The sequence below is a fragment of the Hetaerina americana genome, unplaced genomic scaffold (genome assembly GCF_022747635.1).
Source record: "Hetaerina americana unplaced genomic scaffold, ioHetAmer1.1.p SCAF_11, whole genome shotgun sequence".
NCBI lineage: Eukaryota > Metazoa > Arthropoda > Insecta > Odonata > Calopterygidae > Hetaerina > Hetaerina americana.
In genome coordinates, this window is record NW_027286181.1 from 34917488 (window position 1) to 34930450 (window position 12963).

A 12963-nucleotide genomic window follows, 5' to 3' on the forward strand; every position below is an offset into this window, starting at 1 on the left:
CATATTTCATTAAGCCTTCACGCCTCATGCGACTGCAAAATTATTATGACTCAATTTTTCTTTCATTTTCATCGTCCTTATCATGAATTCAAGATAATTGAAAAATTAACCAAGCGAGATATTTGTTTTAAATATTTAAAGAATTTTTCATCCGAGTAAATATTGATTAAGGCAGAGTTAAAAATATTTTTTACTTTTCGATTTGAAAAATGCACAAATATTTGATTATTTGTTCGGAATCAACTAAATTGGTCCGGTAATTAATGTTTTCAATTAATTTATTTATTGGAAATAAAACGAATTATGCCTAATTTTAATTATTTACAGCATACAAATGTATTATTCAAGAATAATTACATAGATAATTTTTTCATACATTGACTGACTTTCTATGAAATAAAATTTGCATTTACATTACATGTATGGATCAAAATGGTCTATTGTTAAACTATGGCAATAGTAACCACATGTGGGTGAGATATGGGAATTTCATAAAAAAACGTTCACAGTGGTGTAATTGGCATGCAGTACAGTTTATCCAATGAACATGAAACATCGCTCCAACTCTTTTATCCAGTTCTTTGAAAGGTCCTAAGAAGTTAGGTATTTTGAAAAAATTGTCATAATTTACACATCGTTTTATATGTACACAGTGAAATATATTTTTAAAAATGTAGAAAACCAATCCACGAGCAACAATCGTGCGATATTAAACTCCCACGCCAGTCTCGTTATTTTTTGCTACATCGACTTTTTAATTTTTTACACATCACATTAAGCATCACTCAAAAAAGACAGTCCCGAAGCCATTTTGATTTTTACAAAACATTCCTTTCAGACATCTTCCAATCGAACCGGCGGTATACGTTTGAAAATTCATTCCTTATTCCCAGCCAGCTCCTTGAGACGGACACTGCTTGAAACTATCCCGAAAGCATCCGGACACCTCTCTTTCGCGTGGTTGAGGGAAGCGAAACGGTTCGTAGAGGGTAAGGAGACCAGATTTTCAGTGTTTCCCCTCTATCTTCATATCTCCATGCTTGATTCTCAGCGGAAACCGACTCGGGAGCCGCGGGTTTCCCCTCCAAGCCTCCAGGAACCGAAGCGGTGCTTTCCCGCGTCCCTCTTCCGCGGTTCACGTCACCAGCGCATCTCCCGGGACCCCACGATCTCACGGCGCGGCGTGGATGACATGATCGCCTCGCCAGCCCTTCCATCCTTGAAGCCATCCTGGCCGCCATTGTGAGTGGCGCCTCCCTTTGCGATGCCGTCAGCCGCTGACGCCGGCCTCTCCCGCCCCTTTCCCGGCTGCTTGCCCGGGTGGTGGTGATTGGCGTCCCTGACCAGGAGGACGCCTAGGTCGTCCGCGGCGGACGTCATAGTTGGGACGAAGGTAGCCTCCGTGAAGTCGGGCGACGCGGAGATGAGCGACTGGGGTGGTTGTGGCGGCGGCTGCGGGGGGTGGCGGCTCTGCATTGTCGATGACGTGGGCGTCGAGTTGGTGTTTGACCGAGAGGGTCAAATCTCCAGCAGGATCTCGTGATCACAGCAGTCGTTCACGAGGAAGTTGGTCCTCGACGTCGTGGACGAGGTGGACGGGCCGTTGGCCCCCGGGTATGGCGTGCCGGAGGTCGAGGGTGTCGGCTGAATCAGGATGTGGTGGTTGGTGTCCATGTATCCCCTTTGGGACAGGGGCTCCGGCATCGTGTCATCGAGCACTTCCTCAAATCTGGGATGGCAAGTATTTGAAAAAATAATAAATTGACTCAATAATCCCCGTCCGCAGAAAATTCAATTAATGGCGATCGCCTTAAATTTACTACTGGTTGTCATTTGAAAGCTGTCACTAAATATTCATAACCTTTCCATCGGTTATCGGAAAAATTGACTGAATAAATTTTTTGTATTAATTAAATGAACATTTTTTCCAACAATGAATGGAACTAATTTGCTGCCGGATTCAATGTATTCAATTTCATAGTTTAAAAAATATATTGAGAAAATCAGTTGGGAATTTTTTAAATGTTTGCAAAAATTCGTTTAATGACTAAAAACAAAGGGTATCCAAGTTAAGATATGTGCCTTCGAGCTCCTTTTAAAAATTTCAATTGCGTTTAAAAATTTCAATACGATTTCATTATTTTAAAGCGCCGAATGAAATCTTATTAACAGTTAATATTGAATAAAAATAAAATTAACTAAAATTAACTAAATTTATTTCAACACAATTTTATATAAATGTATTTATTTACTGCTATTCAAGGCTCTGTTACTCTTATGAAGTTTTGATAGAGCGAGATAAGAGGTGAAAATTAAAATATTAAACCAATTTAGTATATAGTATCCGATAAATATTTTGTTTAATATATCATGTACTTAAGGCTCACAAATTATAACTTCACATGCGTACTCCACGATAACGAAAACATCTTAAATCAATTCCTTTAACCGACCTGTCATAGCTGTCGTCTCTTCCAGCAAGCAGGGCATCTTTTGCTTCCAGTCTTGCCTTGAGCGTGAGAAGGAAATATAACACCGCCAGGAACAGCAACATACCCCCTGAAAAATAAAGATAAGAAAGTTGAATAGTGATTTTCGAGGATAATCAGAAATGGCGCTGAACTTGGTACACCATCTATCTAAACCTTTCTCCAAGATTGGTATGAAAACTTTTTTTAGCGTTGTGATTTGAATGTTCGTGCATCATGAATTAATTATTGAAAATTTCGTCATTTTAATATTATTGAAAAAAATTCTTTTTTCCGCGTAAAAGAAGAGGATAATTTTTTCTTTGGATTGTAGGAATGAAATGAGCGGCGGTTTAGGGCGGGAGAACTTGTAAATGGGTTTCGCTGTGAATGGGTGCCTGAAAGAGGTCATAGCGGAAAAGTTCTAGGTCAAGGCCGGAGAATAGGAAAATAAAAGAAATCATTGTAAAATCATTGTTGAGCCAAATGTTCTTGGTTATATCGAATTTATTCATTTATATACGCTGAAAGCCGCCTCAAGGGTGTGTGGCAGGGGCTGAATACACAGCAGAATAATTTTTCCTGAACATGTAACTACCGCGGTCAAACAATGTTATCAATGTTATTCTAATCCCTTATTGTTCATTGAAAAAATGACATGAAGACCCTTCCAATTTATGCAAGAGTTTCAGTCTGTAGTTTAACCTTTGCTCCTTGAGTGACTCCCAGACTAGCTACTCTAATATTTTGAATCTGCTACTAAATTTATCAAAACGACGTTTTACAAATCTAGCTCATCTACCTTGCGCGTGATCCCATGCGGCGAATAATCAAACTTCGTGAGGCTTCCATATACTTGCAGCATATTCTAAATGAGGCCTAGGCAACGACAGATAACATTTCTCTTGGACCTTTTCATCACATTTACCCAGTATTTTTCAAATAAATCCTAATTTTTTGTTGCTCGTCCATACCTGTATATGTTTCACCCAGGAGAGATCGTGAGTGAGGGTAAAGCCTAGGTATTTAATTGAAGCAACACATTCCATTTCGATGTTCCTAATGCAGCAGGGTTTCGGGTGGTAATTGCTCTCTTTCCAAGTATATGACCGCGTACTTTTTTTAAAGTTTAATTCTAATTGCCAAGTGTCGCAGCAGCGTTGTATAGCATTAAGGTCATCTGAAAAATCTGCTATGTCCTCAGTACCACGGATATCATGGTAAAACACTCCATCGTCGGCAAATAAACGTATCTTACTAGTGACTACAGAGTCAATGACTTAAACGTTAAGCATGAATAAAAGAGATCCGATAATACTACACTAAGGAACGGCTGAAGTAACTTATACTGCATTTGAGCTAATTCCAACTATCACTACTCTTTGTACCCGACCATTCAATAAGTCTTAAATCCAACCCCGGGTATTTTTATCTATGCCATATGCTTTTAGCTTTGCGAGTAGTGTACTATGAGGTACTTTTTCGAAGGTTTTCTTAGTATCTAGAAAAATTACGTCCACTGGAATATTGTTCTCTTTCAAAATAAGAATATTATAAACAAAAAGCGAAAGTCGTGTCTCGTTGGATCTATCCTTTTTGTAAACCGTGCTAATTTTCCTTGAATAACTTCTGATTATCGAGATTTCTCACGATCGAACTATCAACTATATGTTCAATAACCTTGCAAGGAAAGGGTGGGAGGCAAATAGGTCTGTGATTGGTCGGTTCCTTCTCGTCTCCGTTTTAAAATATTGGTGTTACGTTAGCCGTTTTCCAATCTCTAGGAGCCTTGTGATCTACCAGCGGCTTCTTAAATATTATTTCGAGATACAGCGCGATTTCCAAAGCTAGATCCTTAAATATACGAGCAGGTATTTAATCGGGCCACAAAAATGTATTAGGTTTAATATTTTTCAGCAAACGTTCTATTCCACTATATGAAATTTCAATTTTTGGTATCGGTTGACCGGCACAATTCAATAGGCTTTCGGGGGTATTCTGTGAGATATTTTAAATACGGTTAGAAAGAAGCAATTCAATAAGTTAGTCTTTTCCAAATTGCTTGTTACTCTTTGGCCTTTTTGAGTGAATTAACAGTTGACTTATTTACCAGAATTTCTCTGTCCTATGACCAAAACGCTTTTCGATTGTCTTTCAACTTTTCCGCTAACCTTTTCCTTTTGAATTCCCGTAACGCTTTCCGAAATTCATTCTTGGCATTTGTCCTAGATATCCCATAATCATAAGTAATTTCATTCTTTTTGTCACAAGAGAGTTCATCCCTATTATTTTTCATCTAGGCATGACATAACCTTTGACGTCGTAATACCTTCCTAATATTCGTGTTGTACCCTCTAGGTTCCGTAATATGTTTTATGAATTTACTGGGAATGAAGTTGTTGACTGCTAAACGCTTGATCTCAAGAAGGTAATTTTACGTATCCTTAATATTTCGGTGATCACTATTCTTCCTTAAACTGGGAAATTGATTCTGTAGCACGTACTTCAGGCCATTTTAGTCCCTTTTTTTTAAACAAGTAAATTTTCATATTGAAATAAAATGAAATAATTTACTCTGTAATTCCACACACTTTACCTAATGATGACGGTCAACGTCGAAACCTGTATCGTGTTTTTTTAAATAATGTATGTGGAAAAGTAAATTATTTCATTTCGTTTCAATATGTTATGAAAATTCCATAAAGTTACGCCTGAGACAACAAATTTAACAAAGTAAATTTTTCTTTTAGGCATCTTATTTCGGACCCCATGGACCACTGAGCATTTACTGCACTGCGGTCACTAACTCCAATTATGGTTTCTATAGTTAAGATTTTTTTGGAAATATTTCTTGCTAAAAATCAAAATTATTATCACCCCTCGTTGGTGAAGTGAAAATTAGATACAATTAGTTCAACGTAAAATAATTCAATAGCAATTCGCAGATATTGCAATTCGCAGTCTTTGCCCCCCGTTTTAAAACTATACTATATGTGCTCCAGTCAATAGAAAGTCTATTGAAATCTCCATCGGTAATAACGTCGCGATCATTGTGGATAAGAAACTTTTGATTTGGTGATTTAATTCTAGTTTTCAATTATCTCTACCAACTGGTGGTCTGTAAAAAGCGCATACCTAAATTATTTTGGATTAAGGATTAATAATTATTAATTGAGTCCCAAAAGCTTTCTAAACCATTACCCAGAATCACCTTATCCCTGCTGACGCAAGATGTTTTACTCGAATAAAGATACCGCCCCCGATTCTATTGTTCTGTCATTACTGTAAATGGAAAAGGATTGTGGGAAAATCCCACGGTCACCAATATCAGAGGCTAACTAGCTTTTTGTTTAAATAATTATATCTGCACCTGTGCTTTGAATTATGTGATGATATTCTGCGACTTAGTTTCTTAAACTTCGATTTTACTATCATTGCAGATAATGTTTCCTTGAAATTAGAGTTTTTTTTTAAATTTTCACCAGAATCGTCTTCATTTTAATATTGAATCTCATGTAAAATGTCCTTTTCGATTCTACCGGATTCTCGGCAAATTTACTATTATCAGCACTGAACTTCACTTCATTTAAAGCTACACAATTGGCAGAGAATACTTTAGGTATAGGTAGGATAGGTAATACTCGATAATTAAAGTACATGCTAATCTACACTTTTATCCAAAAAGGCGTTGCAGTGCTCGAATATCCTACCTGCTACACACCTGGTGGCCTCAGACTTTTAGTGAACACCAGAACGTTTCCTAACTATTGGATCGCCAACTGAAGGCCGACGAAAGACACCCCCCATATCCCTACAGAAAGCACGCAACATCTAATTGATGCCTTCTACTCGGATCCAAACCACGTCCACGACCAGTCCTCGGACAAGGCGGTAGATCAAAAGCATCACATCAACCCCCTCGACACCACCCACCCGCTCTACTTCCGAGTTCAATTACCGGAAGGAATTCAGAATCTCTTCAGATCCACGGTCGACGACATCGTTGACGCCAACAGGAGCTTCGGCTGAGCAATTGCTCGAGTGTATTTAACTTCAAGTCTATCCTCTCCATGCGTAATATTACGGGAGCAGAATAACCTATGTGGTTGTATTCTAGAAAGTTTGATGGGATGCAATGAGGGATATAGAGGCTTTATTTTTATATCAGGACTTAGGTCCTTTCACTTTATATCTGAATTTCTTCACTTAGATGATTCACTTGAAATACAACCAATTGGAAACAGTCGTGAAATAAACAAAAAATTACGTGGAAACAGTATGAAGTTTTCTCTCAATTTCAATCTTTTCCACAAATTAATCCCGGAAAGTACCCAAGTTAAAAGTTATTATTTTTTTCTTAAGTTTTATGATTACAGCTCTTCGGATATTTCTATTCATTTGGTTTTTACCAGATGCCGGTGTAAGCCAAAGGTGGTACGGCCTTATAAGTATGGCGGCTCCGGCCAAAGCGTAGAGAATGCCTTTCTTCCAAGAACCACACCAAAGAACTCCTTTCCAGCAACGCAGACAACCACCCCCGCACCCGTCGTCGTGCCTGAAATACGAGAAAGAAGTCATAATGCATTCCTCAGGCATATAGTGACTAGTAACCTAAAGAAATCCGTATATTGGAAGCGAAAGAGACTTCCTTTGAACCACACTGCTTGAAATACTAGGTTTTTTTATGGTAATTCTAGTCAATATAAATATATTTATATGTATAAATATATATATATATATATATATATATATATATATATATATATATATATATATTTAAGAACACATGGAAATAGATATAAGGAAAAGGGATAGGAACACGCACAAAGGAGGGCATAGTAGAAGTAGGGAAGGCAGAATCGAGTAGATTACAAGTGTAAAAACATTTCATTGACTGGGACTTGAACACCGAATCTTTCGACTTGCGATTTGATGCAACCAAGTACCCTGATTCTTTGGTCTACTGACACGGTTCTTGGGCCAAGAATCGTGGCACTAGGCCAAAGAATCGGGGCACTGGATTCCATAAACCCCCCGCAGATTTCAGTGTAAATTACGTTTCCTCGATAGCTCAAGTAGTTGGAGCATCGGCCTTGTAAGTCGAAAGATCCGGTTTTCAAGTCCCGGTCAACAGAATTTTCGTCACACCGGTGATCTGCTCGATTCCTCCACCTCTGCTATGCTAGCCTTTTGCATGGGTTTCTCTCAATTTTCCTTATTTCCATGTGAATGAATATTTGTACGCCATATGGCGGGTTTTCGTGTTATATTTCGTGTGTAAATATAATGTCGTGTTTCTTGAAAACATATATATATATATATATATATATATATATATATATATATATATATATATAATATGGAATGTGTGAATTTTTGAGATTTACTGTATATATTGTTGGGAATAAGGCTATATGCGATCAGAGGACCGCTTTTATTTTTCTCAGGATAGGTAATTAAAAATGTAATCATTGACGCTATATATATCGTATTTCATTATTTAGTTGAAATTAAAGAAACTAGAATTGATACTAACATTTTTAGAAGAATTTATTAAGAAAAAGGAGTCATTTTGTAGTTCAAACTAATGATTTGTTCCATTTTAAAGATTAAAACATTATAACGCGGTAAAAACTTTGAAATAAACTTTCTCCTTCAACCTCTAGGGGAAGTCGTCGTTTACGTGGATCAGTTCGTTTCTAATCCTAACTCACCTCAGACATACTTGAAGGAACATTGTGATCGCCCACGTGATCTCAAGGAAGAACACAACTGCCGCCGATACTCTGAAAATATAAGGAAAATATATTGATTAAATGGAAACGGCTAAAAATTGTTATGTGAAGGGTCCTGTTGATCAATTCAGAGCGTTCACAGATTACTAAATGGAACCTTTGTTCTAGACGCATAAGCTGAAAGTATTGTACCTACTTCATGTCATTACAAATCCAACACGTTTTCCGCCCTATTTGCAGCTTTTGTTTAATGTCCTGAAATCCGTGGATGCAAAAATTAATGCCGGATTCATTTATCGCACGGATGACTTCTCTGTGAATTCATTGAATTGAATGTCAGTCATTTGGCACTTTTAATGACCTTTTCAATTCCCACGCTTTCATCCAACCCGTTAAACTGAGAATTTTATTTTTTTGCTTTGATTAATTTGATGTGAGAGATTTTTATAAAATACGACTTAAAAGTAAAATTTGCTTTTGGTTTTCATGGATATATATATATATATATATATATATATATATATATATATATATATATATATATATATATATATATATATATATATATATATATATATATATACTGTATATATATATATATACTGTATATATATATACTGTGTATATATATATATATATATATATATATATATATATATTTGACCGGAAATTGCAGGGCAAAATGAGGAAGTTTGGTTGCGGAAAATCATGAGGAAAATTGAAAATAGTAGAAGTAATTGTCTTTTATTTTGGATATTTTCAATTACTTCATGACGCTCAAGAATGATTAGTGAAACGAATAAATAAGTTTTTAATTGTCTGGCAGAGCTTCCAACGGATGCCTTGTCGATTCACATAATATTGAAACATAGTTAACGAAAAATATTGCAAATCAGAAACCATTTGCCTTCTTGTGCATTCTCCACTAATTGTGCAATAATACAAACATTCAGATCTCTCATAGAAATCCCTTTCATTATTGTTATAAGTCTTGTAAATCTTTAACACTTAGCTTTGGACTCACGGATGACTACTTTCAAAATTAAGTTACCAAAATTTGAATACTTTACTCTAACACACCCATTATTGCATACTATAGACGAGTGTACTTGTGCGTGAGTGTAAAGAAGTTTATGAATATGAAATATATTGATATGATTGGTAATCATGAATATTTATAGTATTGCACGAGTTGAAATAGGTTTTGGATGGGCACAGCCGATAACAACAGAACGACTATACATGTCTTTCACTGATCCAAAAAATACAAAATCTGACTTCCAAAACTCAATAAACTTGTCTTCAAATTGGCATACATTCTTCCTCCCTTCATAACTTCCAATTACCCTTCTAACTGCCCACCCCTTTCTCTTTTGTGTAAGGTTGTCCCCTCTTTCACGGACTTCAAACTTCAATCGCCAACCGATACGAACTGCATTCGTGCTTCCTGTCTCCTTTAGTTTTCCCCCCATACGCTACTTCCCTCTCACCACCATGTCTAGAACTTCTTTGCTTTTCCTTTATGATTATTACACTTTTTCCCAAGCTTCTCTATGCCTATGGTAAGTACTTCTACATTCCATTCCCTTGCATTTCTTTCCATTTTTATCCACTTAAATTTGGCGTTACTCAGAACTATTACTTGATGATATGATCTGAATCAAAATCCTCTCCCGCAAAACGGGGCAAATTAACCACAACCCCTATAACTGTGCCTAATCAAAATATACTCTAAATATGAATATATGTAAATGCACGCAAAAAGCTGAGATGGCACTAATACAAAAGACAAAACACAAATAAAAAGGAACTCGCCCCAAGGTTGATTTGATTTGTGAATAAACGTAGATATACAACTATTAATCTAACGCGCGTGCATGCACGCACAAAAACACACACTCACACAAGTATGTATGTGTATGTATATACATGTAAATACATATATTTATAAAATGTTTATGGTGGTTTTATGGTGTTCTAACACTATCTGCTTCACATCCTTGATTCAGCTTGTGATGCATTGTGTAGATGTAGATGAAACTGCCAATTTCCCTGCTGTAGGTGCTCAATTTGAGACGTCGAAATAGTAGCGTGGAGGCCGCGATTAGATACGCGAGAAACGTGCCGAAAAATTTTCGAAACTTCTAGCTGTTAGAGGAAAAAAGCGTTGTTTGCATTTGTGTTCACGTTCACAGGAGGAGACCTCTAGAAGCTCGACCGTTTTCGGACGTAGAATACGGAGATAAAGATCTTATCGTTATCTGCATAGCGTTTTACATGCCATCTCCCTTTTACCCTATCTCAACAACACCCTTGGGATGAGCAAAAGACGTGCGGCGTTCCGAGGAGTGCGAAGAGAGGAACCGTACGAATTCGGAACCTTAACACTGACTCATTGCCATTCTATAGCTGGGCGCCGTTCGGGCGCCTAGGCTTTGACTCGGAGGGGAATGGATGGGGGGGGGGGTCCTCAAAACTCCGAGCGTTATCCTGCCTCGGGATTTTCGATTGAATATGCAATCCGGATGTTGTAAGGGCGCATAGAGAGGGAGAGAAAATGGAAAGCATTTCCAAGTTTCCGGGAGGAACCGAGTGGAAGGGAAAAGAGAAATAGAAAGTCATGACCAGCCTCGGTGAAATGAGACGTTAAGGCTCCTTTTGAATGTCCGAGATAAATCGTGAGGGCAAAGTGATCAGGTATCTTGACCACGCTCCTTCGGGAAATCGATCTTGGAGGTTGAAGCATTAACTTCATCCACGAATGATACATTTACACCTGACTTGATTTAAGTTGTGTCCGGAATTATTTTAAGATTTTATTAATTTTTCATTATTTTGATTATTTTCATTATAGGTTAACTGTTATGCTAGGAAAGAACTTAAACCTTTGCTGCAAATCACATTATTTAAGAATTCTCATGCAGCTATGAACCAAATCGACAACATATGCTCGGCGCTGTTTTCTCTTTTAATTCCCTGAGGCTCTACCTTGCATCCATACCGCTCAAAGTAATTTTCTTACAATTCTCTGAATAACCTAATATCAATATTTTTTACTTATACACTTAGCTATAATACATTATTATCCTCGTTTCTTCGCCTGTATTCCTGATGTTGTACCTATTTAACAGCGCGGAAAAGGATATCTGGAATGGATTCCATCTAAATTGGCGCCCTTTTATCAAAACCAAGTATTTCATCCAATGAATCAAAATAAATACCAGTAATCCTGGGAAAACATTTTCACTCTTAAGTGCGGTGCTAAATAAGTATATCGTGGTTTCTTGGCTATCGTCAATGTTTGGCATGGCATCTATTTTGTTTTTTCCTCCATGGGAAACCTTTAGTAGTTCTAGCGTGGATCGTAAGCAGCATTCCTACCATGGAGTTTCAAATGTAAAAAATAAAGGTTTTTCACGACGCAGTTGCGTAGATGTTTTGTGCCTTTGGTGTTTTCTTTGATGCTCAGTGCAATAGTCACTTCTTCACTAGTGAATCGTGTATACGTGATAGAAATATATATGCACATTAGGTATGCGAGTGCTTAGATACGCCTTCTCAGTCCTTCGTTTATTTCCGCAGAGAGAAATCGGTTTGAAATACCTCACTCGCCACCACTTTAACCTTTAACCTAACTTTTAATGTTGAATTTTTCCTTTAAACCTATGTCGATTATCCAGCCAATTCTTTTTCTTAATTTGTTGTGGAATGAGGCGAGACCTTCGAGTTGGGTCTCCTAAGCACCCCTTCTTCTTCCCCTGGAGTGGAGGGAGTGAATATTTTAAAGATTCCCTCGTCTCCTGAAATCTCAGGCCCGCAGCCCCGAGGATAGTGGCGCCACTCCACAGCCTCAAGGGTAAACTCCACGCTTTACCTCACCCTTCAGCTGGCACAGCCAACTCCGCGGAAAGGAGCCAACACGTCTCAAATCCAGGAACTATTACAGGGAGAGAGGGCGTGGGCGAACTTTGTACCGATCAAGGCGACTTCTTCCCTCAACAAAGGTGATTAACTCGCGGGAGGTGGAGAACGGATTGAGGAAACAAATGGTTTCAAGGCGGGCGTCGCCAAATGTAAGAATATATACCTACACAAAAGGTATCATTGTCCCATCAGGGACTGGATATTTTCAGATAAGCGTTCGAGGTTAGTAAGCCGAATGCACTGATTTTCTTCGGGAGTTGGTTCAGGGGACGAGAAATGTTGATGCAGTGATCGGGAAATAGCCGGCAATTATTTAAAGGTTTTCCTTACGCTTGGGAAAGTATTCTAGGTTACAGATTATTCAAGTAATGATAAATTTCAACTAAGGAAATTATATTCAATGTTTCAATATCTAGTATTGATACCAAATTAGAATAAAAGTTGATTTTCAACTCACGTGATCTATCTTACTGAAGTATTTATAGCTGTTATAAACCCATCAGGGTATACTATATTTGCTAGCAGTATTCCGAGTATCCCTGCATTTAAAATATGATTTTATCTTTAATTAACTATTTGACCTTTGTTCTGGTTTCATTATCAAGAAAACATTAAACCAGGTTTCAGTTTTTAAGAAAATACTATTATATTTGAAAATGTTTGGCAATATATTAATGACTAATTTGTAAATTTTTGTTATAAATATATTTTGATCAGTGTGGTTGAACAGCTTCCGATTTCTTAGAAATTTGCTACAATTAGATGATTATTTCATCGAATCATTTGTAGCAATTTAATGTCATTAAATGCTCTGGAAAGTCGTAGACATATTATTG

General features: G+C 37.3%; 1 protein-coding gene across 1 annotated transcript in view; it reads right to left on the reverse strand.

The window, feature by feature from the left end:
* Nucleotides 1–387: 387 nt before the first annotated feature.
* LOC139700858 (uncharacterized) overlaps nt 388–12963 on the reverse strand; it is a 50972-nt gene continuing 38396 nt past the window's right edge. The window contains exons 3-6 of the mRNA XM_071599290.1: nt 8183–8254; nt 6878–7023; nt 2454–2559; nt 388–1729 (exon numbers count right to left, since the gene is read on the reverse strand). Coding sequence (XP_071455391.1) covers nt 1519–1729; nt 2454–2559; nt 6878–7023; nt 8183–8254 — 535 coding nt within the window. The 3' untranslated portion in view covers nt 388–1518. The remainder of the gene's footprint in view (nt 1730–2453; nt 2560–6877; nt 7024–8182; nt 8255–12963) is intronic.